At 40.5% G+C, this 27,737-nt stretch overlaps 1 protein-coding gene across 1 annotated transcript; it reads right to left on the bottom strand.

The window, feature by feature from the left end:
• Positions 1 to 3,992: 3,992 nt before the first annotated feature.
• LOC110958512 (sodium- and chloride-dependent betaine transporter-like) lies at positions 3,993 to 26,895 on the bottom strand. The gene is made up of 14 exons (XM_051937775.1): positions 26,275 to 26,895; positions 26,022 to 26,156; positions 21,976 to 22,116; positions 21,645 to 21,726; positions 21,264 to 21,396; positions 19,570 to 19,704; positions 19,367 to 19,470; positions 19,016 to 19,140; positions 18,083 to 18,195; positions 17,863 to 18,000; positions 14,089 to 14,191; positions 12,455 to 12,555; positions 11,799 to 11,969; positions 3,993 to 6,953 (listed from the first exon to the last, which is right to left on the bottom strand). Exons 1-14 carry the CDS (start codon positions 26,462 to 26,464, stop codon positions 6,819 to 6,821), a joined length of 1,806 nt encoding a protein of 601 aa, XP_051793735.1. The 5' UTR covers positions 26,465 to 26,895; the 3' UTR covers positions 3,993 to 6,818.
• Positions 26,896 to 27,737: the final 842 nt, after the last annotated feature.

Below are 27,737 nucleotides of genomic sequence, written 5' to 3' on the forward strand. Positions count from 1 at the left end.
TGATGGTGTGATTGTTTGTATATGAAGCCCTGTCATAGAGTGGCGACCTGTCCAGGGTGTCCTCTGCCTTCACCCTAAGTCAGCTGGGATATGCTTTGTAACCCTACAGAGGATTAAGTAGTGTATAGATAATGTATGGACATAATGATTGATAATATTTAAGTTTTTGAACATTTGTTTTTTGAGCACTTGTGGTGGGGGTTGTAGTACTTCTAGTGGAATAGATAATCAGTCACATAATTCCTGCTACCTCCATCCAGCTGCTCACAGAAGAGCTTCAAAGAGAAGACTGCCTGTGTGAACTAAAGAAACTATCATTTCTAATCAGATTAGTTTTTGAAGACACATCTGTAATAGCCACCATCTTTTTCTAATGTCGATTTTTTGTCTTGCAATGTCAACAGACAAAGGTACATATCCCATCAACCATTACAACTTTTAAATCTTATTTATGGTATCCAATTTTGTCCTTCGTTCTAAATATTTCAGCCATTTACCATTTACTTTTGATTTCTGCTACGTATTAAAATGTTCAGAGTTGATTTAGCTCACTGCTTACTTCTTAACAGTTTCACATGCTATCTTGCAGCATAGAGTCTGGGTGTTAACGCTTCAAAATACGTACTTTTTCCTTATCAAAAAGCATTTTCTATTGTTTAAAATCAACTGACTTAATCCATAATACTCTATCAATAATTGTAATTATTTACATTTATCTGTACATTCATCTGTCTTTATGGTCTGGCATTTTACCATGGATGGCATGAATATGAAGCTCAACAGGCAGACCTCCACAGACATGCCATGATGTGGTTGTGGTTCAGGTTATTTACTGTTAAGGAAATAAACTGAACTCGTGTACACCCCCTGTGTACACAAGACTCCTTGAGAAAGATCTGGATTGGATTAGTTTCAAAGGAATGCCTTTAAATAAGCATGACCTTTGCAACATAATCATGCACTTGTCTGCCTTTTTGTTTGCTGTTGATTTTCCTGTGATTCACATCCATAGAAACAAGAACCTTTAATCTCCATGCACACCAATGTGATTATCAGTTATCTAATTATTGTTAAAGTTTGTACACTAAAAAAAATACTGTAATGAGGTAGAAGAAGAATAACAATGTTTTTGAGTTACTACAACTTTTAACGGAATTATGTTGAACTAACTACCTTAAATTAGCAAAATTCCCTTTCTTCCACAGTCAAAGGTTTTGTTGATTCCCAGTTTGAAAGCATAAACATTATTATATCATCCAAACCCCTCAAAATGTTGTTTGCAACTTAAAAGGTTTTACTAAATCATAAAATTAGATTTCAATTTCGCAACCATGCATTTAGTAATGGGAAAAGGTCACTTTAATTACTTTCTGTGTGTAACAATTACCTGTTTGACATATCAGCAGTCTTTCTCATGAAGCTAATATATGTGGAGTTGATGTACTTCGAGCTGATACTGTTTGATCTGTGTCGTGTAGCTGTCTGATCTTCATCCTGTAAACAATGGTAACTCCGGTTGTTCTGTGTCAACTTTACATCAGTGGTCAAAGTTTACTAAAAGTCCTGGCTGTGATTTATTACCTTTGTGCTTGTTCAGTTTGACTTGACAAGATGTCAGAGGGTCACACTCTTACAATTAAAGGAATATGTGGGAGTCAGAAAAGTTTAGATGAATTCAACAGAGTTTGAAGGCATGCCTGTGATTACACTGTTGACAGGATGTATGATGAGAGGTCCAAAATCAGGTTAGCACAGCACAATAAATCCACTGACTATAGTTGTGGTCTTGCATTTCTCAACCCTCCTGAACAACCCCATTATATAACATTAAATGAATAATTTACATCTTATGTAATTAATAAGGTAATAAACACTTTTACAAGACAGATGAATGAAGTGATAACATGCTTGTTCGCTGGATGTGAACGATAGTACCTCATACCTGTGATGTGGACATCGAAATGCATTTCTGCATGGATAATGAAAATATTTCATCTGCCTATTTTGGGTTAATTATTGTTTATCTTTTCTTGTGAAAAGCTGGAGGCAACAATGGCAGAGTGAATGATTTAGTGGCAGTTAATATGTATAGAATTCAGTTATCAACGTAAATTCATGACTTTTGTGGTTTTGTTTAGCAATTATCATCCCCAAAAACCTGACTTAGCCTTTCCACATCTAGACAACTGTGTACTTAACCCTCAAGCAACCAAGTTATTTTAGCGACTAAAATGACCGACTGGGGTCATTTCTGACCCCACTATATTTTACACAGGAATATATCTACTTTAGTGCCTTTTTTTGTACTTTCTTACCTGTTCCACTTCACTGCATTTTAAGATGGATATTCTAAAATAACCTTCTTTTATTATTCATGAATTTTAATCATTTTTGACTCAGAGCTAAAGTAAAACCATATGAACAATATGATGCATTGTAAGAACGCAATAACATTTATTTAGACACGCTTTGTCTGCCACTTCTTTTAAAACTTTATTCCTTTTGTTTCCTCAATAGTAAATCAAAAGTACATAAAAACCAAATCTACACAAACATCTTGTCTGTATGTGTGCAATGTAACATGCAGAGAAGTATTTAGATTAAGGGCGGCTACGGCTCAGGTGGCAGAGCCGTTCGTCCAATGCAAGACACTTTACCCACCTTAGCTCCAGTGCTGCCACTTCCACTGGTGTATGAATGTGTATGCTGTGTAATGTTGGTGGTGATCAGAGGGGTTGTAGGAGTGGATTGGCAGCCAGTCAGTCTGCCCCAGGGCAGCTGTGGCTAGAAATGTAGGCCTACCAGCTATAGTGCACTGCATAACACTGAAATATAGCAATTAGAGGTAGAAATAAATAAATAAAACTAAGGCCTATAATAGTGAAAAACCTATACATCTTTCTGGGGTCATAAGTGACCCCAGACAAGTTTCCATTATCCTTGTCACACCAGTTGGCCGATCTCTACAAAAAACTATGAGCAGCTGTAGGACAAGTAGATTCACAAATTCATGGCAGAAAACATTTTTCGGATAAAAGATATGAAAACGGCAAATATATTTATATGGCTGGGGTCATAAATGAGCCCACTCGGTCGCTTGAGAGTTAAAATTATGAAGGGTCTCTGTATGGAAAGTCTGCTTCCTTACAGCTCTGCTTTGACCTATGCACTTTCTTGCAGGTCCTATATTTTAATTAGGCTTACAGCCTAAGGCCTACAGCCTATATGCTGTGTATTTATTGTTTTATTCTGTGTAATCTTGTCTTGCACTTGTCCTACATTGTTGTGTATTTGTACTTTAAGTAGTCTTATTTGTTGCAGAATTGTGTTAGAAAAGCAACATTGTATTCCAATGTATACAATCTATATTGAGAAAACTAAACCCACTTGAACTGAAAAAGTAATTGATGAAAACATCCATCCATCCATTATTTATCCACTGCTTAGTCCTCATTACGGTTGCAGGGATGCTGGAGCCTGTCCCAGCTGACTTGGGGCAAAGGCAGGGGAAACCCTGGACAGGTCGATAGTCTATTTTAGGACTACATATAGAGACAAAGAATCATACTCACATTCAGACCTATGGACAATTTAGAATCACCAATTAACCTCAGTATGTCTTTGGACTGTAGGAGTAGGCTGGAGAACCCGGAGAAAACCCACTCAACAGAGGGAGACCATGCAAACTCCATGCAGAAAGATCCCAGCCTCAGGCCAGGATGTGAACTGGGGATCTTCTAACTGCAAGGCAACAGTGCTAAACATGTTCTCCCTGTGTACGCGTGGGTTTTCTCCGGGTACTCCAGCTTTCTCCAACAGTCCAAAAACATGCTAAGATTAATTAGTGATTCTAAATTGTCAGTAGGTGTGACTGTGAGCGTGCTTGGTTGTTTGTCTCTAAGCGTAGCCCTGAGACAGACTGGAATTAAACTGTTTCATCAGCTACTTATATAACATAATCAACTGATCAAATTGACATATTTCACATAATCTGCATCATTTTCACCCTTTTCCATCCCTGTTTATTTGTTTGCCCACAGTTACAGGAGAAGACAAAAACTGTTCTTTAACAACCATTAAATGAACAAACACACTTCTTAAATCAACAATCTTCCTTCCAAGACAAGCCCAACGTAGCGCAGTGTGTATGTCAGGACAGGAGAAAATTACAATACTGAATTTTTAGGAAAGACAGTTTGAATGTGTAGTTCTTTATAATTTTGAAAAGTACATACAGCACTACATAGATGCATAGTGGATGATATACAGATCCAAATAAACTGCAGCACTCTAAAGATTGCTACATGGCTAAAGAATTTACAGAAAGAATGTCTAAAATAATATACAGTATGTACAAATATATATCATGCAACAAAGAAAACAGGAAGCCATTTTAACAATGTTTTGCCTGAGTGCTAGCCTAGCCGCGCTATACAACCCACGGCAACGAATTTAATTCTCTGCCAGGGTGGGTCTAGTTACCCTCCATAAGGCTCGAGGTTGGATGCTCCTAAAACTGGCCGGACGAATCACCATGAAGTGTAGAGTCAGAAGGCGGGCGTAACTAAGTGACGACAGAGGCGCGACGATTCTGACAGAAACAACCGGCGCACAATAAACAGTTATCTTTCGACTCGGCTTTGACCACAGCCCTTAAAGATTTGAAACTACAATTCAACTTGAAAGATAAACAAAGGACGGCACTGAAGTGTTTCATTGAGAAGTAAGACGTATTCGGACTTATGCCGACGGGATATGGCAAATCCTTAATACACCAGTTGGCTCCGCTGTTTGGGAAGCTAATGGGACTTAGCTACAATCCGGCGCTCTTAGGAACTACGTCAGCCTATTCGTTGCGCTGATTGGTTGTATACCTACCCAATTGCTGCAGAGTGATTTGAAAGACAACCTTTGAGCCCGCCTCACTCCCTGTCGAGTATTCCTAGACCCTTGTGTCTTAAGAGCTGGGTCTAGTGCGGCTAGGCTACCTGAGTGCAACAAACAAAACAAAACTGGAGGTTGATCCTAAAAAAACGAATACACTGACATTTAAATGCAAGAGATTGTGATCAATATAATGATATTTATAATTTTAGCAGATGTGTAAGCTTTAAACTCATAATAAAAGTGCATCTGTAAACCCTGCACAGTTCATCTTCAGGAGCAACAAACAAAATTGACAAATGGCTTTTCCCTTCAGGGGTCGCCACAGCGAATCAGTTGCCTCCATCTAGCCCTGTCTGCTGCATCCTCTTCTCTCACACCAACTACCTTCATGTCCTCTTTAATCACATCCATAAACCTCCTCTTTGGTCTTCCTCTAGGCCTCCTGCACTCGTGCACCCGGCACCCTGTCATAAGCTTTCTCCAGATCTACAAAGACACAATGCAGCTCCTTCTGACCTTCTCTGTACTTCTCTATCAACATTCTCAAAGCAAATATTGCATCTGTTGTACTCTTTCTTGGCATGAAACCATACTGCTGCTCACAGATGTTCACCTCTGCCCTTAGTCTAGCTTCAACTACTCTTTCCCATAGCTTCATCGTGTGGCTCATCAGCTTTATTCCTCTGTAGTTGGTTGCCACAACTCTGCACATCTCCCTTGTTCTTAAAGATGGGCACCAGCACGCTTCTCCTCCATTCCTCGGGCATCTTCTCACTATTTAAGATCCTGTTGAAAAACCCAGTCAAAAACTCTACTGCTACCTCTCCGAGACACTTCCATACCTCCACAGGTATATCATCAGGACCAAGTGCCTTTCCACTCTTCATCCTCTTCAATGTCCTCCTCACTTCATCCTTACTAATCTTTGCTACTTCCTTTGATAATAGCTTTTATTTTATCAATAAAATATAATTATATAAGCTATAATGCCATGATTATTATAGAACATATGAAACATTCCCAGCACAAATTGAAGCACTTTGTTGTAAAAGGCTAAAGAAACTGTGATTGATTGACTGATTGAAATTAAACTACATTAAAACATTTAAATCATATGGTGTAATAGAATAAAATACGTCAAAGAAAGGTGCAAGATTTCTTGAAAGAAATGTAAAATGTGGCAGCTGTAGGTAACATTCTTGTGCTCGATCAACTTCTCCCACATACTTTTGTCTTTAGAGCATTCTTATCTATTAGTCCATGGGCCTGGACCCAAAATATCCAGTATCGGTACCGCTCAAGGGTGACCAATTCTTTTTTGTGTTTTTAATATGTCTCTAGTTTGCATTTTGATATGATAGCTGTTGCAGCTTCACAGCTTAATATCTGTTATCACTCGTTTAATGGACACAATGAAAAGATCTGAGCCAAAAGTCAAATTCGATAGGATTATTCCTCATTATGAAAAAATAAGAAGTGCCACACATCATCTGTGTTAATAACACAGAACAATACTAAAACAAACCTGAGGCTGAGAAGTATTTCGTTGCTATGGTAACAATGTGACAAAAACAAGACACAAAACGAGACGAAACTTGACACAAAACGAGACGAAACTTGACACAAAACGAGACGAAACTTGACACAAAACGAGACACAAATTGACAAAAACAAGACACAAAACGACAGAAGCGAGACACAAAACGACAGAAGCGAGACACAAAATAACAAAACAAGACTTAAATCGACCAAAACAAATAAGCATGAAAAGAAAGTACATTTTAGTACCACTTAGGTTTGGTCACCTGAGATGGTACCAATATCTGGTCTGGCCCATGGACTAATACATTTTTTGACAGTTGATGAATGCAGGCCCAGAAGGCCACACACTAAGTTCGACTGCACCCCTCTGCAGAAGAACTTATTTGTGTTCACTGAGTGAGTTCTCTAATGTGGTTTAAAGGTTGTAGATCTGTATGGACAGTGAAGTCATTTGTTCCCAGTGCAGGAGGACAGTGCTGATCCAATGGCAGGTCATCTATGGGTTTACAGAGCAGTAAGAAACGCTGAGGAGAGAAAAGACATGAGAGTCAAGTGAAATTCACTAAGTAGGTAAAGTTAGTTTAAAGAAAAAATATAATTTTTTTATTACTAAAATGCCAGCAATTCTTTTTTTTCGGTGTAAACAGTATGTTGGGTACAATGAATTATCCAGCATTTAACTCGCAACAACAATGGTGTTGGATGATGAGGTTGGGAATGAGGTTGCCGAAGGATCGAGAGGGTGTTTGGACAGCTGCTCTGGGGAGATGAAACATTGGAGGTTTGAGAGTAGGAGATTCAGGGTGGGGGTTTCATCCCAGGTCGTGTTTCACCCAAACCTATTACAGACCCTCCCTAAAATTTGAGATTGTATAGAGCCAAGTTGATGACAAGCAGCCAAGAACTTTGATCATTTGGTTGGAAATGGCCAGTGTGGCTGCTGTGAAAGCGGCTCCTATACAGAAGTATTGAATTGAATAGTGTTCTGTGGATGCATTTTTGGAATCCCAAAAAGGCCAACAAGAAGATGGATTCTAGGGTAACTGAGGGAGAACAGTAGAGAAAGGACGTAATGGCTTGGATGATTGAAAGTAAGTGGCATGTGCTTTGTGATGTAGGCAGGTTCCTCTTTTCACAAACCTTTAAAAAGCTTTGGCACATTAGAGTGAGAGATGACAAGGTAGTGGCTGCCTGTTGACAAGTGGTTGATGAAGTAGTTTTGGATAGTGGAAGAATAGATTTTTGAAGTGGAATGGGTGAAGGAGCTGCACATGGAAATGAGGTCTAGTTGTGCAAAAGACAGATGGTAGATTCTGAAGCAGTTCCAGCCAGTTACGCAAATATAATGAGGTCCAGGGAAATAAATTGAAGATGTCGTAACCGCTAAAGTCTGTGGAAGGAGCTGGATGTCCTTGAGCTGGGTGATATAGTCATGATAGAAGAAAGTTGCCAGAGGTGCACTTCCATTTTGGAGTAATCCTGGCTGAGGACCTGGAGGTGATGTGATGTCACGGGGCATGACCCTGGAGGTGGATGGCTCAGGTTAGGATGCCAGAAGCATGGGCGCATGTGAGTTTGTTGTGCCTGGAGTGGATGCCTTATACAGGAGTACTTTACCTCCTCCAAGCGCTGTATAGGTGAGCCATAGCCTGGCCTCTCGTAGTTTCGGGTCTTGTTGTCTGAGGCGCTGGAGATGGCGTGCCATGGAGGCTGTCTGGATTTGGAGGTGAGGGAGGGGGCTGAGGGGGCAGTGATGGTTGATCAGAAATATCATGAAGGGAAAAGAAGAAGCCTGAGATCATTTTGGCGTAGGAGAGATCTCGTGAGGCTTTGGAGAGAAGCTTGACTGTAGTCTCAGCACGGACTGGATATTGTGGCTGGAGGAAAATTGTTCCAGATCGTCGCCTGAGTTGGGTGGATTGATCAGCAGTTCAGGATCCATGGTAAGTAGACAAACAGTGCTGGAGGGGTTATCCAGGTATAAGTGGTCTTGCCAGGGGATTCCAGGTGTAGAGGAGGCATGGCCCAGCTTCTGATGTCATAACCCGGCCTGTACGCCTCCGGAACAAGTTCGTAAGCCTTCAGGACAGCCGCTTTAACCTTCCCATAGCTACCGCTATCCTCTGTGCTTAACGAAGAATATACCTCTTGCACTTTCCCAGTTAGGACACACTGCAGCATTAAAGCGCAGTCTACATCAGGCCAGCCTCTGGCTTTTGCCACCCGCTCAAACAAAACAAAAAACGAATCTGGGTCTCTGTCATTAAATTGTGGCAACAATCGCAAATTACTCACATCAAAAGAACGAGTAGAATCCTGCTCACCCTTTCCCTCACCATGTTGCTCTCCTGTTTTACTCAGAGACAGACGAGTCTTCTCCAATTCCAATCGAGCTCTCTCAGTTTCTCTCTCCTGCCGGATGCGCTCGATTTCAACTTGTTTTTTAATCTGAAATTCATGTTTTAACTGATCGTGCTGCAACTGTAACACGAGAAGCTCCTTCTGTTGTTCAAATGTTAAGCCCTCTTTTTGTACAGAAAACGAGGAAACCGCAGTACACTCTTCCTGATCCACGGTCAAAACTCCCATTTCCATTAATTTTGTTTTTAAGGCCACCTTAACATTTTCTTTTAACCGTTTATCTCCCAAACCAATACTATAATGCTCAGCAAGCCTCACCAACTGTTCCTTTGTACACTTTTCCAAATTCTCCTCAGATGGAGAAGCAATAAATGACTCAACATCTGACATTTTGAGGATTTATGAAAAAACAACTATAACATTAGACAACTTTACACCTGAACAAGACCTGCCAGGCACCACAAAACCACCGTGTGCGCCCGGAGAATCACCCCGAGCCGGTATGGATGGAGTTCTCCCGCTATCTAACTCCTCCCTAGTCTTCATGCAACGACTAGCGGCGGGTTCTTATGCACCATTGACCGCTGGTCCGGTTGGGTGACTAGCACGCCAGCAACCCTCCCGAAACCACGGACATGCTCCCAAGCAAAGCTTTAACCGCATGCGCCACAGCACTACCAAGCCCCACGCAACGAACCCAAAAGGGAAGCGCTGCTACAGCCTACAGGGGAAAACTCCACACCATATAATGACAAGACACACAAGGATGAGTTACCTGACTGTCCTGCTCCACGTGCAAACAAAACTGCATCCGCAGATCCACGCCGAGTCCACAGGGTAAGTTAACAATCAAGTATGCATTGATATAACAACCGATTTACCCAGATCACCAGCCAAAATCAGTTGGGCTCCTCTCCAAACTCCCCACAAACGCACGCACAAAAAGAACAAAATATTTAAAGCCAATATAGATACAAACAAACAAACAAAAAATCAGTGCACCAAACAATTGTACGCACGTGCGCTCTCACCAGCACAAAGCACCAATCAACAAACTCCCTGGTCTACACACAACATCAAACAAATCACAGATTCACAAAAAGCAAAAACTCCTCACAAACCTATTTAATTAGATCAAGTCCCGACCAACCAAAAAATAAAAAAATAAAAAAATAAAATTGCGCAACAATACATTTGACTGTTGCCAATAAGCAACACTTGAAACAAACCAACTTACGCAATCAAATAGGAACAAAACAGCTGGACGAGCCCCCATTTTGTCATAACCAAGGCCATGACAAAAGACAAGAGGAGTGCTCTTTCAAAAATAATCACGCAATTTATTACAAATTAAAGTAAAATAAACAAAGGATAACATTAAGCATGAAGTGTGTCTAGTCTGTAAAATCAGTAGTGTAAATGTGGCTGTGTGGAAATAATGTAATGCAAAGCGTTGGAAAGTGCACTAACAAAGGAAACTAAAATAAATGGTGCATATGTCTCGGCAGCTGGAACCAGGAGCGGAGAGAACCCAGCGCCCTGTAGTTCACAGGAAGCAAGTATATATAGTAGAAGTGGAGCAGCAGGCCCAGGTGCTCCACATCTCAATCACTTCTCCTGGCCAATCCCAGCACCTTTAAGAGAACAGCTGTTATTAATTCACCAAATAGGCAACCACACACGGGGCGTCACACTGAACCGAAGTTAACTTTGTTTATTTAAGAGTTGCACTCTTGCTTCAGTTATTCTTCCTCTTCTGCATTTAAAAACAGTTCATGAGTTAGAGAAAGCTAAATGATTTCTTACAAATGCTGAAAAGTGTAGTTTTTAGCAGCTGTTGCTCAAGCAGGAGTAAATGGTGCATTTGTGGAGGATGTTTTTCTGCTGCAGATAAGTACACATTTGGTATATGAATGAGAGTTTACAATGATGAAACCGTGTATGTGAGATTGACTCAAAATGAAATAGAAGCAGTGTTCACTGTTCTGTCAGACTGTATAAGCGTATGGTGCAATGACTTCTCAACAGTTTCCACTGATCAGCCACATGATGGCAGGTGAAGCAAATGACTTTAACAACAAGACAACAGTCAGTTCTTGAGGTCGATGTGTTTAAAGCAGGAGAAATGTGAAAGGTTGATATAAATGAGCAACTCTGACAATGTCCAGAATTTGATGGCTCGAAGACCGGGTCAGTGCATTTCCAAAACAGCAGGCCTCGTGGGTTTTTTTTCCAAGGAACATAATCCTGTAGTTCATGGAAGCTGTTTGAGAACTCCTGTTGTGATGTCCTGATGACCAGCCAGGAATCATAGCCAAGCAGTCTTTACTTAAACTTTCTCAAACTGAAACACTGCTCTGTCCCATTACGGCGACCCAGCCCTGAACAACGTGAGCGATTTCAGATTTGAGCACCAACATAAACACATTCATCCAGTCTCTGTAGCTCTTTGACATGGATCCCCAGAGTGACCTTAGTGAGAAAATCAAATATATACATATTGACGCTATCTTTCAGAACATTCAGTGCTCAAAATGCTTTCGTGGGCTTCCCTAAAATATTTTTTGCTCTCACATGTGATTATTTAGTTCCAACATTAAGTTATATGCACAAAATATAATGTTGTCCTGCATTTTGATTGATGCACCTAAAACAAATGCAAATATTCTCTAAAAAGATCCAGCAGAACAGACCATGCTTTCCCTCTATGGCATTAAATTTAATGTCCCAGCTACTTTGATCGAGTTGGAAAGATAATCACAGATTCAAACTTAATAGATTATATCTGACATGTTGTTAAAACATAAAAGAAGCCTTTGTCCAACTGTAACTTGTGGTGCACTTTTTAAACATGCTAAAACATGTTTTAGCAGCACTGTTAGATTTGAACTTCCAACAAAAACAAAATTATCCTATTCTCTATCAGAAACTGGGAGATTTTCTGAATTGTGCCATCTTTGTACTCGTTCTTACCAGCATTACCAAAGAAAAAACAGAATCACACTCACCTGTTTGAGAGTGCCTTTCCCTTGGATTAATTTAAGTATCACAAACAGCGGGATGAGGGAGAGGGAAATCGTGGCAATGAACCAGCCCAAGATGTTTGCCCAGAGTGGATAAACATAGCTGTTACTGAACTTCAGTGGAGAACGTTTCACAATGGAGAAGATGAACGTGCCCTGATGTGAGATGAGGGAACACGGGTTAATTTAAATGTCTGTAATTCTACAAATACAGTAACAAAATAAAACTAAAACTGATAGACTGATGTAGATTATAATGTAGAACCACTCAAGAAAGGAATATAAATAGAGCAGATAATTAAATCTGTTTAAGATTATACTGCATAATTACTTTGTGAGACACATTATTTTAAACTTTGCTCTATTTGAGTTTGGATATTTAGAGTGTAAAGCTCTGCTGGGTTCAAGAGTCAAAAGCAGACGAGGCATAACAGAGTGCTATATGGTTGCCAAAATACAAATGATATGCATGTATTCACAGCTGTTTGCCTCTGTGCATTCGGCTGATCTGAATGTAACAGAGAGGTCCTGCCCTTCTCGTATGAATTTGCACATGAAAAATGAAATCACATGTCAATTACTAACAGACGCGAGCAAGATAAAAACACACGTTGGGGAATTAAATTGGCTTTGTAACTTACAACACAGATGAAGGGAGTGATGTAACACCAGCAGTACTTCATGAAGGAGTGTGGCCGATAGCCAATCATGTCTGCGATGTTGCCATAAAAACGATCTGCACCTTGAGGCAAAAGGAGAGACATTACAGAGGTCAGTCTCATATTTTATCAGCATACCAAACATGGATACAATGACCCTGTTAAATATAGTTGTAATCCAAGTTTCTTTTTCTTCTTTGTCACAATATATTCGTTAAGTGGTTTGATATATTCTTAATATTGTCAAAAATACAAAGATTTTTTAATACATATTCAGATTCACTTCTCATTTTCTGTAGTATTGATACTAGCAGTGCTTTTCACTATCTGTTCTTTCCGAAAGTGAGCTGACCCACACTGCATTGGCCACTTACATCCGGGTCATTCTGTGTGGTTTCACCAGATGGTGGTTGCTGCACCATTTTCAAATTAGTCCTAAATTTATATGCCATTAGATAGTCACAAAAGTACTTTCTATGCAAAATCGTAGGCCTGTAGCTCAAATAGTTTCTGAGTTGTGGGGATCTGAAATTTTCAGAATTTGGGCTATGAAAAGCCTTGCCAGCATTTTTTGCATCTTGAAATGGTTATTTCTCAGCCTCTGGACATACCAGAGAGCTGTGAGTCGGTAAACAAGGCCTCTGCATGGAGCTAGTGCCCCACAAACATCCCCAGGTGTTTCCCTACAATCTGCAGGTCGTGGGGGCTTGCTAAAAATGTTAAAAATTAAGAGATACCTACTCACGATTGTGAGGTTTGGGACCTTAAAAGTACTAGAAATACTGCACAGAAGTGTTCTAACACCCCTGGGTTCCATTCTACACAAACTTGTGTGATAACTTGGCAAACTGGAGCTTTCTAGGTACCTCAGTTTGGAAAATATGAGTGTAGGGAAACACCTGGGGATGTTTGTGGGGCACTGGCTACATACAGAGGCCTTGTTTACCAACTCACAGCTCTCTGGTATGTCCAGAGGCTGGGAAATAACCATTTCAAGATGCAAAAAATGCTGGCGAGGCTTTTTACAGCCCAAATTCTGAAAATTTCAGACCCCCACAACTCAGAAACTATTTGAGCTCCAGGCCTACGATTTTGTATTGAAAGTACTTTTGTTAGTGTCTAATGGCATAAAGATTTAGGATTAATCTGAAAATGGTGCAGCAACACCCCCAAGGAATATCTGGTCATTTCACCTGGAATGACCCATCCACCTGTTCTCATTCACATACTGTGATTTCTTCCTATTATGACTCATCTCATTCTTCTCCCAGCACTTTCTTTGATGCTTTTTAAAGTCATTTGTTACTTGAAAATACATAAGATTGCACTGCTTTTTGATTTACTTGGACCTTTTATGAAGCAAATGTTGGCATTTGTTGGATGGGCCTAAAATACTCTATGAAATGTTTTCATTTTTATTTGAAAACACTTTTTTATTTGCATGTTATTGGCTTTTGAATGCATGTCAATCTCAAGCTTTTGAAGTGCCTCTTGTAAAATTTTACACCCTCAGTGTTTCCCTGTGGCATCAAAATGTATATTGAATATCAGTATTTTTTTTTAAGCTAGAGTGTTAAAGCTAGAAATTCCACTACTGTACCTGAACTATGACTTACCATAGACCCAGGCAATGCTGAGAGACTGACTCAAGGAGAGAAGGAGCAAAGTGCTGCCACTGCAGACATGATGGTCTAAAAGCTGGAGCAGGTACATTCCCCCCTACAAATAAGGACAGTTTTAACAAAAAACAATCAATACAAAAATTACTAATTGAGAGCAACATCATTATATTTGAACATTTGGTAGAAAGACCCTGTTTGGCTGGATTTCCTGCACCCTCATCAGCATGATAACAGGGGGAAGTTGGATAAAATATGCTAAACATGCACATACGCTTGCCTTTATATTACTGATGGATCTTTGTGTACTATTATTAAGGCATTGCTACAATTTGGCCCAATTCCAAGACAGGTTAAATCAGTCAGTAAAGCCTTCAATTTAACAGTTATCTTATAGACTGTGGCTGTAGACTCAAACTGTGTTCACAGAAAGTTAAAATTTTTCTAATTTTTATGCATTTTATCCCATGGTCTGCCATTATTCATTAATTAGTTTGTAAATAAAAATAATAATAATAAATAATTTTACTAAATATCCTTATTTGCGTTCTTAAATTATTGAGAATTACATGAGAACGACAATGCTACCTATTGTACCCAGACAAGGAATAGTTTGGCACACAAACCCCCCCCCCCCCCCCCCCCCCCCCCCACACACACACACACACACACACACACACAAAAAAAACATTTCTAACATTTCTAATTAATTTAATTTCCATTGTTTGTCTACATCTTATACTTCGCCCCGTTTGGATTAGACTCACTTTATCTTACTAACCAGTGAAGAGAACAACATTAGCTATCTCACTGCAATGGCACATGTCATTAGGCAGCAAGTAAACAATCAGTTCTTAGAGTTGATCTGTTGGAGACAGGAAAAGATTCAAGAGCAGGTACGATGTGAGGATCTGAGTGACTTTGACAAATTGTGACGACTGGGTCAGAACATCTTGTGGAGTGTTCGAATATGCAGTGGTTAGCAGCTTCCAAAAGTGGTCCAAGGAAGGACAACTGGTGAATCTGTAACAAGGTGTCAAGTGGGGCCTAGTTATTTGAGATCCCAGGAGCAACCACCACCTAAATAAAAGTTTTAAGCAAACCAATGAAAAGTTAAAATGAGAAACTATATAAGTTAACCACATGATTATGCTTATGCTTGATGCAAGAATGATTTTAATAGGCTGATATATATTCTGGAAATGATGATTGCTATAGAAGAGAATGATTTAAAATAAGTTATTTGATCATGCTAAGAAAAATGATTTAAAGAAGTGATTCAGTGTAACTAAGTGAGTTTTGACTTGAAGTAATCTGTGCTGTTCTGAGCTGTGTGCAGGGCAAAAAGCAGAAGTCACCATGACACTGCAGAAAGGAGGACATTGAGGAAGTTCTGTGGCCAAATATGGTCTTGGCAACATGTCTCAAGCAATGTGTGTGTGTGTTAACAACGGAAGGTGGATGCTGTGTACTTGCTGGAAAAACATGATTTCTGTGTAACTGATGTATGTGTAATAGGAAGAAGGTTGTGTCTTAAACCTATGAATTAATTAATTGGGCGTACCTACTAGTTAGAATTGTGTGTGAAAATGTGTATGTGCTAAGCTGAAGTCGAGCTAGGGTATAAAACCCAGAGTCAAAGACACTGAATTCGGAGTTCTCCCCCGGAGGGGGGAGATGCTGCTCGCCGGAGCTGCAAGAGATGGTGCTCGCCGGAGCTGCCGGAGAGCATTGCCAAAGTTCTGAAGAGTCGACACCGGACCCTTTTGCCCAAGAGACGTGAAGACAACGCAGGACTTAGGCTCCAGAGTTCGCTGAGAACATCGTTGGAGGCAAAGTCTTTTTCTGACTTTGTTCAACAAGCGAGGACCACACTCTGCTGAAAGGAGAGTCCTGAGAGGTCAGCAGTTGTCTAAAGAGATGAAGAGAGGCAAGCACCCATGGCATCCAGAGAGGCACAGGAGGCAGCAGCAGAGGGCTGCTCCACTCCAGGGGCTGGAGGACCCAGTGACCCACCGCAGCCTGATGAGACGGGAGCTTTCCACCACCACCATCCAACTGAGAAGACAGCTGAGACGCCCGCACTTGTGTTCCAGCTGCTACTAAAGATAACTGCCAGACCAACGATTGGCTTTCAGGACCTCTCCACTCCCCCTGCCTATGAAGAACACCCTCTGCCCACAAAGAAGACTTCGTACCAAGTCTGCTGGTCCACGGAGGAGTTCAACTAGATGCAGGTCAAGACCGGGCGTGACAGCTTGGCCACGCTGTCCACTCTCTCTCCTAAATTTACTAATTAGAGAAGATTCTTAGGTACGCTCAGCTTAGTTTAGTTTAGTTTAGTTTAGTAAGAAATAATCAGAAATAATTAAATTGTTTAATCATGAATTAATGCTGTGCCCCTGCTAATAATTGCTTAATAAAACGCTATATTGCATTTAAAGAGAAGTCTAATGAAATGATTATGATTCACCTATTCTGCATAGTGGTAAAAAGTTAAGTTGATTGTGTGCATTAAATCTAATGGTTCTTAAAGGTTACTTTAATCCAACTAGTTATTTAAACATTACCCCTGAGGTTAGTTATCCAAACCTCTAAAACGAACCTAGGAATATCAACAAGTGCCACAGTTTTAAGAGGAAAGCTGTCGTTAACAAACGTGGTCAATAAATCAATTCTACTACTTAGGAGGGATGCTTAGTAAGAGAGTATTTATTGGAGTAAGAGGGGTAAGACGTTTGGAAGAAGACAGTTAGGACCTAGGCGAGTATTCCTCGACACCAGCTTAATTATTCTGCTGAAACCTGTTAGGTGGAATACTAATAGGCAGATAGAATCTAACCCTTTAAACGGAGAGCTGGTCCTGATTTAACCTGAGGCAAGGGTTAAAGAAGGCTATACTGAACGACAAAGGTCATGGGCATTCAAGGCTCACTAATACAACAGGGAATAACAGCTTCAGATGAGCTACTGTAGTGTAAATTACTGAAAAGCTTAATGGTGGTTGTGATAGAAAGTGTCAGAACACAAACTGTATCATAGCTTTGGATTGCATAGCCGTTGCCCATGCTCACTGTTTCATGACTGCTCAAACTGGTCCATGAGTGCAACGGAAGACAGTGACCTGGTCTGAAGAATCCCATTTTCTTTTGCATCATGTGGACAGCCAGGAGCATTGTTTACCTGGCGAAGGGATGGCAACAGGATGACCTTGGGTCCTGGAATTCATGTACATGTTGCTTGGACAACTACCATAATGTTGGTGGGAACCACATATACCCCAAACAGTGTTCCCTCGGAGCAGTGGCTTCTTTCAGCAGTATAATGCTCCTGGCCACACTGCCAAAGTCTTTTAGGTATGGTTCGAGGAACATGGCAGAGAATTCAAGGTGTTGACTTGGCCTCCAAATTCCTCAGATCTCATTCTGATCAAGCATCTAAGGACAGGACTGGAATACCAAGTCCAATCCATGGAGGCCCCTTGTTGCATCCAACAGAACTTACAGAAGAGGATTTGCTTCTAACATCTTGGCACCTGATACCCATGGTTGCCTTCAAAGATCTTGAAGAGTCCATGCTTTGAGAGGTCGAAGCTGTTTTGGTGGCGCAAGACAAACCTACACGATATTAGGTAGGTAGTTTAAATGTTGTTGCCGAACTGTATTATATAACTAGAAAACTGGTTTCTTTTGCTTTCAACTGCATATTAAGTGCTATTAGGAAAGAAAGCATTAAGCTGACGGTCTAGTTCGATGTGTACTGCATACAAACCTCAGTGACCAAAGAGAATCCCAGCAAACAGCAGGTACTGCAGATACCCAGCAGAAGCAGTTCACGTCTAAAGCCTCGGCGCAGGTAAGTAGGGAACATATCACATAGGGAGGTCATCAGACACTCCAGACCAACAAACTGGAAGAAACCCACGTGCGGGAAGAGAATTAGTGTTTTATTCATTCATTTATTCATTGATCAAAAGAGACTTACTTAGTACCTCACTATCTAGTCCAAGCAGAATGATCATGAGGAAGAAACACACTGACCACAACTGAGGCATGGGCATCGTGGCTACAGCTCGTGGGTAGACAATGAAGGCCAACCCTGGGCCTGTAAACATACCCATAAAATGTAAGTAATTCTACTATGAAAATAAATCCTAAGCAACAGACTGAGTCAACACTGTCTAACTCAGACATTTATGTGCTAAGTATTTTCTAATGAGTATAAAACACAAAGTAAAGCTGAGGGTGTTGAGAACATTGCACCTCATAATGGTGCTAGAAGGTACTACCTGGAGACGATGAACATTTGTACAAAATTTCATGACAATCTATCTGACATGTGGACGAACCAATTGACCGAAAGACAGACTTACATTTGTGTTCTTGTGTTTGGTGTTTCAGATGTAAGTCAGCTGAAGGTTAATGTTTTATCTTGCAGTCTGCGGTGCAGTTCAGATGTGAATGTCGGCATACAGAGTGAAGAATGTGAGTATTGACGCCTTAGAAATATGGATTGAGAAATGTTCTGACTGGCCTCCCAAAAAGTCAAAACAGCTCAAGATTTAGTTGATGAGGATTAAATTCTATTGGCCAAGATTACTGTCAACAGTCAGTTAGTCTTCAGCGCTACATTCCTGCTGCTCACTAGTTAGCAGTAATTGTGCTCTCCTGAACTGAGTTGCATGCTTTAATAAAAAGGAAAATATTAACAAGAGAAACAAATATGACAGAAGAAGCTCGTAGCTTTGCCTGAAACCGTCTTAGGTTTGGAAGATAACGAAATATCACAAGATTTTACACATATTAAAAAAAACAGTATAGCATTTGTGTGTAAGTACAGCTGCTGTGTCTGGCAATTTCTACCACAAGTTTCATTCTGGTATAAAAACTGTCACTCTGATGCTCATTGTACTTGTGGTACTTGCCTGATTCTGCCACTTCAGAAATATCCACTCCTTGTTCATATGTCATATAACCCAAAACGGAGAAAATGGCAAATCCTGCCACAACACTGGTGGCACTGTTCAGCAGACACAGATAAAAACAGTCCCTAAAAGAAAAGTGAATGCAATTATAGACATGCATGACAGAATTATTATCCTAAGGTAATCATAGGTCCATGAACTGAACTAATCTTTGGAGAAACATAATCAACTGAGGGTTCCATGTAAGGGGAATAACGGTCTATATACCTAAATTAGTCTTCAAAGAAAAAGTCATATTTGAATTTTTCTATTCATAACAGAATAGCCTTGACAATTTAGTATTGAATTTACCTGTAGCAGTTGTTGTTGTAAGTGTTGTAACTCCCAAGAGAGGTGAGGAAACCAAGGCCGACGGCGTAAGAGAAGAAGATCTGAGTGCCGGCATCCATCCACACCTAAAAAAGGTGGAACAAATGCATATGTGTGTGTTTAAATGTCTCTATAGAGAACACAAAATAGCAGTTCTAGTCTCAAAATTGTGTGTGTCTTCCTACCTGGGCATCTGCAAGGCGAGAGATATCAGGGTAAAGGTAGTAAATAATCCCGTCTTTTGCTCCGGGTAGGGTAACACCACGTATGAGTAAAATCAACAGCATAATGTAGGGGAAGGTGGCTGTGAAGTAGGCTGCCTGAAAGATACAAGGAAGGAGAGAGGTCTGAATAAATTTTACAGCTTTTGGAGGACTTTAGCTAAAATTTAACGAAACACAGATCTTGTAAACTATATAAATGAAGAATAAAAGAAACTAGAACAAAAACAAAACAAAAGTATGCAATAAAATGAACTGCAATGAAAACCGTGCATAATGAAACCAGCCATTTATTGCCAGTATTTTAACAAGCAAAACTGAGCTTTTGAAGGGAGCTTTGCAGTGTCGACATGTCGATATCAGTGCAGCAGTGATTGTACAGTTGTCAATAAAAGTTTACATACACTTGTGAAGACATTCCATATCATGGCAGTCTTGAATTTTCAGTGACGAAGAAAAAATAGGAGTTCTAGAAAACTCCTAATTTTTTATGATGGAATCACTGAAACACACGTTTTGCCACAAAAAATGATCACATATTTTTGTTCTTTCATTAATTTTCGTTTAAAATATCACAAAATCTACCTGGACAAAAATATACGTAAAGCAACTTGAATCATTTTTACCTTTTAATGAGTCGGTACGATTGGCTACAGCTGGTCACTCCTCTGGGTCAATGTTAAAAAAGATCCCATATGATTCATAAGTTAGATTCTGCCACAAATTGTGAGAAAGTCTAAAGGACTGGGTACAGGTCTGAAGCAGCAAAACATTGACTTGAATAAGCTAGGAAAATCACTTGGAGCCATTTCAAAGCAGCTACAGATCCTGAAATCATCTGTGAAACCGGTTCCTTCTAAGTATTAAGTGCATGGTCCTGCTGCTGAGACAGCTGGTCAGGCTGGTAGAGTCAATTAAGAATCACCAAAAGCAAATCTGCAATGAATTAGAAGCTGCTGGAACACAGGTGTCAGTGTTGACAGTCAAGTGTGTTTTACATTATCATGGGCTGAGAGGCTGCATTAAAAAGAAAGTCCTTCCTCCAGAAGCAGCACCTTAAAGCTACCTGAAGTTTGCTGCTGATCCACTGCACAAAGAAAAGCCCTTCTGGAGAAAAGTTAAATGAAACTAAAATGTAACAGCTGGCCACAATGACCAGGAATTTTGGAGAAGAGAAGGTGGGGCCTTTAACCCCAAGAACAGTGTTAAGCATGGTGGTGGCAGTATTATGCTCTGGGGTTGTTTTACTGCCAGTGAAACTGATGCTTTAACAAAGAAGGAGGATTATCTCCACATTCTTGAGTATTCCAATGAGACAATGACCTCAAACACACAAGAAAAGTGGCAAAGAAATAGCTAAATCAGACCTCATCAAGGACCACCAATAAACAAATCAGAAAGCCAAATTTAGCTTTCAGCTTGTGTACGGCTACCAAGAGCGCTTTGTTTCTGCCAAAATGACCATGGGACATTTAACCAAATACTACTCTTGTATGTACATTTTTGACCCAGCAAATTTTTTCGTATTCCCTGAAGACCTATAATTATTACATGAAAGAACCAATATACTGTACATGATTATTTGGACTAGTATTATTTACGCAAAGGTGTAAAAATGCATGTCCATTCATGTCTTTTAGTGTTTTGAAGCAGCTGACCTTTCCCGTTGACTTGATGCCCTTCCAAATGCAAAAGTAGCAGATGACCCAGCTCAGGAGGAGGCACAGGGCCAGTTCCCACCTCAAGCTGCCCATCTCCTCGATGCCACCAGAGATGTTTAAAACCCGACGCCTGGTCAAATGAGCGGAGCAGAGGTGGGAGTGAGAAGGAAACCATAAATGCATGACAGGGGGAAATGGAAGGGAAAATGAAAAATTAGGAAAAAGGAACACTGTTTACCAACATGAGCAGGTGGGTTAATGACAGAACGGGAAGATGCGAAAATGAAAGTGGTTGGGAGGAAGAGAAAAAGGAAGTGAAATTGAAGCGATTGGAAGAAAAATCAGCATTCAGCTAAAACTTGTGTCAGTTGTGCTTACTGCCAGAACTCCACAACCGGAAGAGTGCTGTTCAGTCTTGCTTCCACACTGAAATTCCGATTGTTGACGTCCAAGCACGAGTCTAGCAGGAGAAAATAAAACTCATGCGATGTAAGCATTTTCAAAGTAAGAGTTGTACTGTTCAAAAAATACACTACTTTCAAAAGAACCAAAAACGGGAACCAAAGAGAGGTGACTATCTTACAACATCTCAAGAATCACATATAAAACCTCAGCATTCTATATATTATCTCATGATTTCTCTGCGATATGACTGTGAAATTAGTGTTCATATTCTGCAGATACTAGCTTAGAAATGTGCTAAAACTACCTGTGTTCCAGTAGTTCCCACATGTGGCCCAAGGCAACTCGGCACTGAAGGATGAGAAGAGGTAAAAGAACGCCCAGGCCAGGATGGTAATATAAGAGGTTGCACTGAATACGATGATTAAGGTACTTGCATAGCCCATGCCTGAGAAATGGAAAAATATATGATAAGTGAGGACGATGCACTGAAAACATTATGTTGCTGATCAGCTCACAAAATATCCACAGTATATTCTTTAAGGGCATTATAATACTGACAATTTCTGATGGTGAAATGACTAACATGGAATGTAACGGTACGACAAAGAGTAATAATGGGTGCATACATGTTTGATAGGACCATCCATCCTGCAATTTAAAGGGTGAGTGCTTTCTTTGCGTCACATTTCCCATATTGTTGCGTCCTCCTGTCTTTGTGTGTGGCAACATCTCAAACAATCTCTTGATGCTTGGGATTCTGTGAAGGAAAAATGACTCTCTTTCCCCTTACTGAGGTATTACCTGGCAGCTGTTAGCTGAAGACATCCCTGAATATCATGCAGGCTGCATCTGTCAACTACAGTCACCTTAAATCAACTTGTAGAACCTATAGATCACTTCAAGTTATCCTACAGGTTGTCACCTTTGACCTTTGTTCCTATTTGCTTCTCCCAAACTGAAGCTGGGAGCTCATTCAGGCTCTCTCTGTCCCTAATATGACCCTGACAAAGGTAGATGCTGCAGAAGAAGACACAGGAGATAGAGACAAATGCTGTAACAAAAACATGACTTGGTTAAGATTAGATACTGTTTAGTCTGACATTACAGAGTAGACAAGTTGTCTCCATATTGGGCTGTAATCTACACTGCTCAAAAAAAATTAAAGGAACACTTTTTAATCTAAGTATTGCATCAAATCAGTGAACCATGTGGGATACTGATCTGGTCAAGTAAGTAACTGAGGGGCTTTTTAGTCAGTTTCAGCTGCTTTGGTGTTCATGAAATTAACAACAGATGCACTAGAGGGGTAACAATGAGACACCCCCAAAACAGGAATGAGTTTACAGGTGAAGGCCACTGACATTTTTCCCTTCCTAATGTTTTCAGACTGTTTTTCACTAGTTTTGCATTTGGCTAGGGTAAGTGTCACTTCTGGTAGCATGAGGCGATACCTGGACCCTACAGAGGTTCCACAGACAGTCCAAATCCTCCAGGATGGCACATCAGTGTGTGCCATTGCCAGAAGGTTTGCTGTGTCTCCCAGCACATTCTCAAGCACATGGAGGAGATTCCAGGAGACAGGCAGTTAGTCTGGGAGAGCTTGACAGGGCTGTCGAAGGTCCTCAACCGATCAGCAGGACAGCTATCTGCTCCTTTGTGCAAGGAGGAACAGGATGAGCACTGCAATAGCTCTACAAAATGAGCTCCAGCAGACCACTGGTGTGAATGTCTCTGATCAAACAATCAGAAAGAGATGAATTAAGAGTGGTCTGAGGGCCCAGCGTCCTCTAGTGCCCGCTGTGCTCGCTGACCAGCACCGTGGACCTCGGCTGGCATTTGGCATAGAACACAGGAATTTGCAAGTCCACCAATAGCGCCCTGTGATTTTCACAGATGAGAGCAGGTTCACCCTGAGCGCATGTGACAGGCATGAAAGGGTCTGGAGAAGCCGTGGAGAACGTTATGCTGCCTGTAACATTGTTCAGCATGACCGGTTTGGTGGGTCAGTGATGGTGTGGGGAGGCATATCCATGGAAGGATGCATAGACCTCTACAGGCTGGACAATGGCATTCTGACTGCCTTTAGGTATCAGGATGAAATCCTTTGACCCATTTTCAGACCTTACATTGGTGCAGTGGTCCTGGATTCCTTCTGGTGCACGACAATGCCCAATCTTATGTGGTAAGAGAACTCGTGCAGTTCCTGGAGGATGAAGGAACTGATACCATTAGCTGGCCCCTACACTCACCTGACCTGAATCCAATAGAACACCTTTGGAACATTATGTTTTGTTCCATCCGACACCACCAGGTTGCTCCTCAGACTGTCCAGGAGCTCAGCGATGCCCTGGTCCTGTTCTGGGAGGAGATACCCCAGGACACCATCTGTCGTCTCATTCAGAGCTTGTCCCGGCATCGTCAGTCATGCATACAAGCACATGGAGGCCGTACAAACTACTGAATACCATTTTGAGTTGCTGCCAAGGAATTTCAGCAAGATGGACGAGTCTGCCACATCAGTTTTTCACTTTGATTTTGGGGTGTCTTGAATTTTGCCCTCCTGGGGGGTTGATGATTTTCATTCCCATCAAACAATGTGGCACTTTTCATTCCTAGCACATTATCCAGTCCATATCAATGCTAATATCCAGTTTGTTTTTCCCTGTATTGAAATATGATGTGTTTTCAAAGTGTTCCTTTAATTTTTTTGAGCAGTGTATATATGGTATTCTCTCCGACTAAATATATACCCAAAGTTGAAGAGAATCCTCAGAATTGATCCTCACATCACGCTGTTGCTGGTATCTTTTCTCCAGATATCAGTAGACCTTATTCCCCATATAAGCCATCTGAGTCTCCAGAGTGTCTCTCGACATTGCAGAATTCCCTAAAAGATTCTTTTGATAAAACAGTTTTGTCTCGCAGATTTTTTTTTACGTACAAAAGTTCCCATGTGATCTGAAAACTTCAGTGATACTGGGAAGGTTGTGCAGGAGGTCAATTCAAGGTTCTTCAGGACATACATGACATCGATGCAACGACACATCTTAAAGTTACAAAAGACACAGAGGTACTTTGACTTTCTGCAAGTCAGTAAGCCTATCACATTGGTACTCACTCACTCACTCACTCACTCACTCACTCACTCACTCACTCACTCACTCACTCACTCACTCACTCACTCACTCACTCACTCACTCACTCACTCACTCACTCAACCTCTCTCTCTCTCTCTCTCTCTCTCTCATTCTGTAGGTAATTTCCCCTGCAGCTGTCATTCATTTATTCACTCATTCAGTCACTTTGACTCATTCCCTTCTTGAGTTAATCATTCAGTCAATCACTCAGTCTTCATCAACTTGCATTTGGTGTACTTTTGATTATTCTTTTTTTGCACATTGTGATTCTGATTCTTTGTGTGAAGGGTACGATTCACTCAGTGTTAAAGTATTTGCTTTTTTTTAACTGAAAATTTGAGTTATTTTTCTCTTAACATGCATTTTTATGCTCATTTCTTTCCCCAAAAACGTTTCTTATAGAAAGACACAGTTGCTATTCTGAAGGTAGTGCTTATTTACCTGAATAAAAATGGTGTTTATGCAGCAGTCCTTTCTGCAGAAGTCAGTTTAATAGATTTACACTGGAAAAAAACTCCCCTCTCAAAGCAATAAAAAAACGTATTTCAAGGTACTTTTACCTTGAAATATGTGAAAAAATCTGCCAATAGAACAACTGAAACTTTGCTTGGTAAGATTTCTTGAAATAAGATATGATATTTAGAATACTGAGATCTTCATACTAGCAGGGGAAACTTATTTTAAGCTATATTTTAGAAGCATTGTCAAGCTTAGGTGTCTTAGAATAAGCCAGCCAGGCTTACAAAATGTATTTTTTCACTCAAAAATAGATTTTTGTGTAGCCCACAGACGTTTTCAGTTCAAATGTGCACATGAACAGCAATGAATTTATCATGTATTCATCTGAAAATTTACTGTAAAACTGCAAAATAACTTTTATTGTATTTACACAAACAGTTGCACAGGGTGGCTGCATGGTGAATTGTTAGTCTATTTGCTCTTAATGTGCTTTTTATGTACATTTCAAGGAGACACAGTTGCATGTATTCAAAAGGTTTTTTTTTCTTTGCAAAAGTTAATGTTTATTTACTGTATTTCAACTATGTGTTTTTATAGCAAGGCTGTTAATCCTTTCTGCAAAAGTAGATTTAGTAGATGTGAAGTGTTGCCTGCAAGAGATAATAGGTAAATGTGCAACTAATCACTGATCATCTGCATTTTACTGTAACTAACTTTACACTGTATTTACGCAATCAGTAGCAGCAGCACTCGCCTTGGAAAAGTGGACAAATCCTCCTCCAACAAGTGATCCCCCCCTGGCTGGTGTACTGTCCCAAGGAGGTCTCCAGGAAGAATAACGGGATTCCGCATGTGAATATGAACAGGATGTACGGGATGAAGAACACACCTGTAAGAAAGACAGGATTTGCCCTTCTTAGTGCACGGAGAGAAAAGGCAAATGCGCAGAAAAAGAAAAAAAAAACACTCTGCAGCTGAGCGCAGCGCGTCTGTGCGCCTTCACCCACCTCCTCCGTTCTTGTAGCACAGATAGGGGAACCTCCACACGTTCCCGGGGCCGATGATCGCGCCCATCACGGTCAGGATGAACTCGGCTTTGCTTCCCCAGTGCCCCCTTGCCTCCACCGTGGCAGGCGTCTTTAGGTGACCACTTGGCGCACTGTCTTCGGAGGAGCTCATCTTTCTGTCCACGGTCATCTTTCCTCCACACACTCAACGCTTAGTTCCTATGGGGACAAATATTTCGCGCACTTCAGTCTTGTGGCTCTGACAGCTGTGTGAATGTGAAATATGTTTGCTCGGACGCTAACCAGTCTTTTTATGTTGCACAGACGTACACGTGAGTATTGGGGTAGCCGGGTGTGTGTGTTGGTGAATGGAAACAGGACCGAGATGCCCCGCCTCACTTCATCCATTGCTGGAGCCAAAACAGTAAGAATCAAAACTTTCTTTTAACAATACAACAATGCATGCAAGCAACGATTAGATTTTCTAATTTTATAAGTGGAAGCACAGTGTCAAAGTATTAATGGCCCTAATTACTGTGTAAAAGGGAAAACATGTGGACATGCAAATCTATCTAGACAAGGAAAGGCCCTTTCCAAATTTCTTTTTTGAAAATGAAGGTAGAATAATGACAGTTTTTGCATTTTTGCATTTTCTTTCGCTGCTGAGAATTGCAGTTGTCTTGTTGTATAGCCATTATCATCAATGAAACATAAACCGTGTTCAGGATTTATTTCAAGCAACAAGTAACCTGTAGCTTTGCACATATAATCTATCTATCTATCTATCTATCTATCTATCTATCTATCTATCTATCTATCTAATTTGGTTGCCATGTGATTATTCCTCTGTTAAGTTAAGAGAGACAGATTTATTGCACATACTTCTTCACAAAATATTGAGTAAAAATGGGAACCATTGTTCTGCAAATGCTCTTGTCAAGTTCTGAAGTAATTCAATCCACTGCAGGGTTGATGGAGAATCACAGGACTCTCGATCTGTTCTGTTAATGAGATTAATTAGTTCCACCTACTTCATTCCTCATTTTATCTAATCATGCACTCTGGATTGGAGTGAGAATCTCTATTTCAGTGAATCAAAAACCTGCAGCAAGAAGAAGTAAGTTCAAACTATGACAAGTAAATGTAAAATGTGAATAGAGGAACATACTGTAGGCTTCAACCGTGAATAAAGATAAGGTGTTGAAATTCAAGTGTATGTCACAACAGACCATGTTCATTTTTGTTGTTTTTAAATAAATAGGTTGAAATATATACTTATGGCTGCTGCAATATATTGACGATAATATTTAGTGGAGTTAAAATCATACTAATAAGGTGTACTGATGATACATGCTTATATGAATAGTCCATATGGCTTCTTTTGACACTTGACACACCGACCATGAGTCATAAGATGAACTGACCTATTCAGTTGCTTCAGTCGTTGCCGACTATGCGGAAGA

Source organism: Acanthochromis polyacanthus, chromosome 17, assembly GCF_021347895.1.
Source record: "Acanthochromis polyacanthus isolate Apoly-LR-REF ecotype Palm Island chromosome 17, KAUST_Apoly_ChrSc, whole genome shotgun sequence".
In the NCBI taxonomy this organism is placed as follows: domain Eukaryota; kingdom Metazoa; phylum Chordata; class Actinopteri; family Pomacentridae; genus Acanthochromis; species Acanthochromis polyacanthus.

Bases quoted from the DNA above. Each gene is read 5' to 3' on its own strand.
- LOC110958512 (XM_051937775.1), bottom strand. From the start codon at position 26,464: ATGACCGTGGACAGAAAGATGAGCTCCTCCGAAGACAGTGCGCCAAGT. The intron at 21,397-21,644 runs GTAAGCACAACT...TCATTTGACCAG, and splicing joins CCGGTTGTGGAGTTCTGGCA to GCGTCGGGTTTTAAACATCT. The intron at 18,196-19,015 runs GCAAGTACCACA...GTATGTTTACAG, and splicing joins TTCTGAAGTGGCAGAATCAG to GCCCAGGGTTGGCCTTCATT.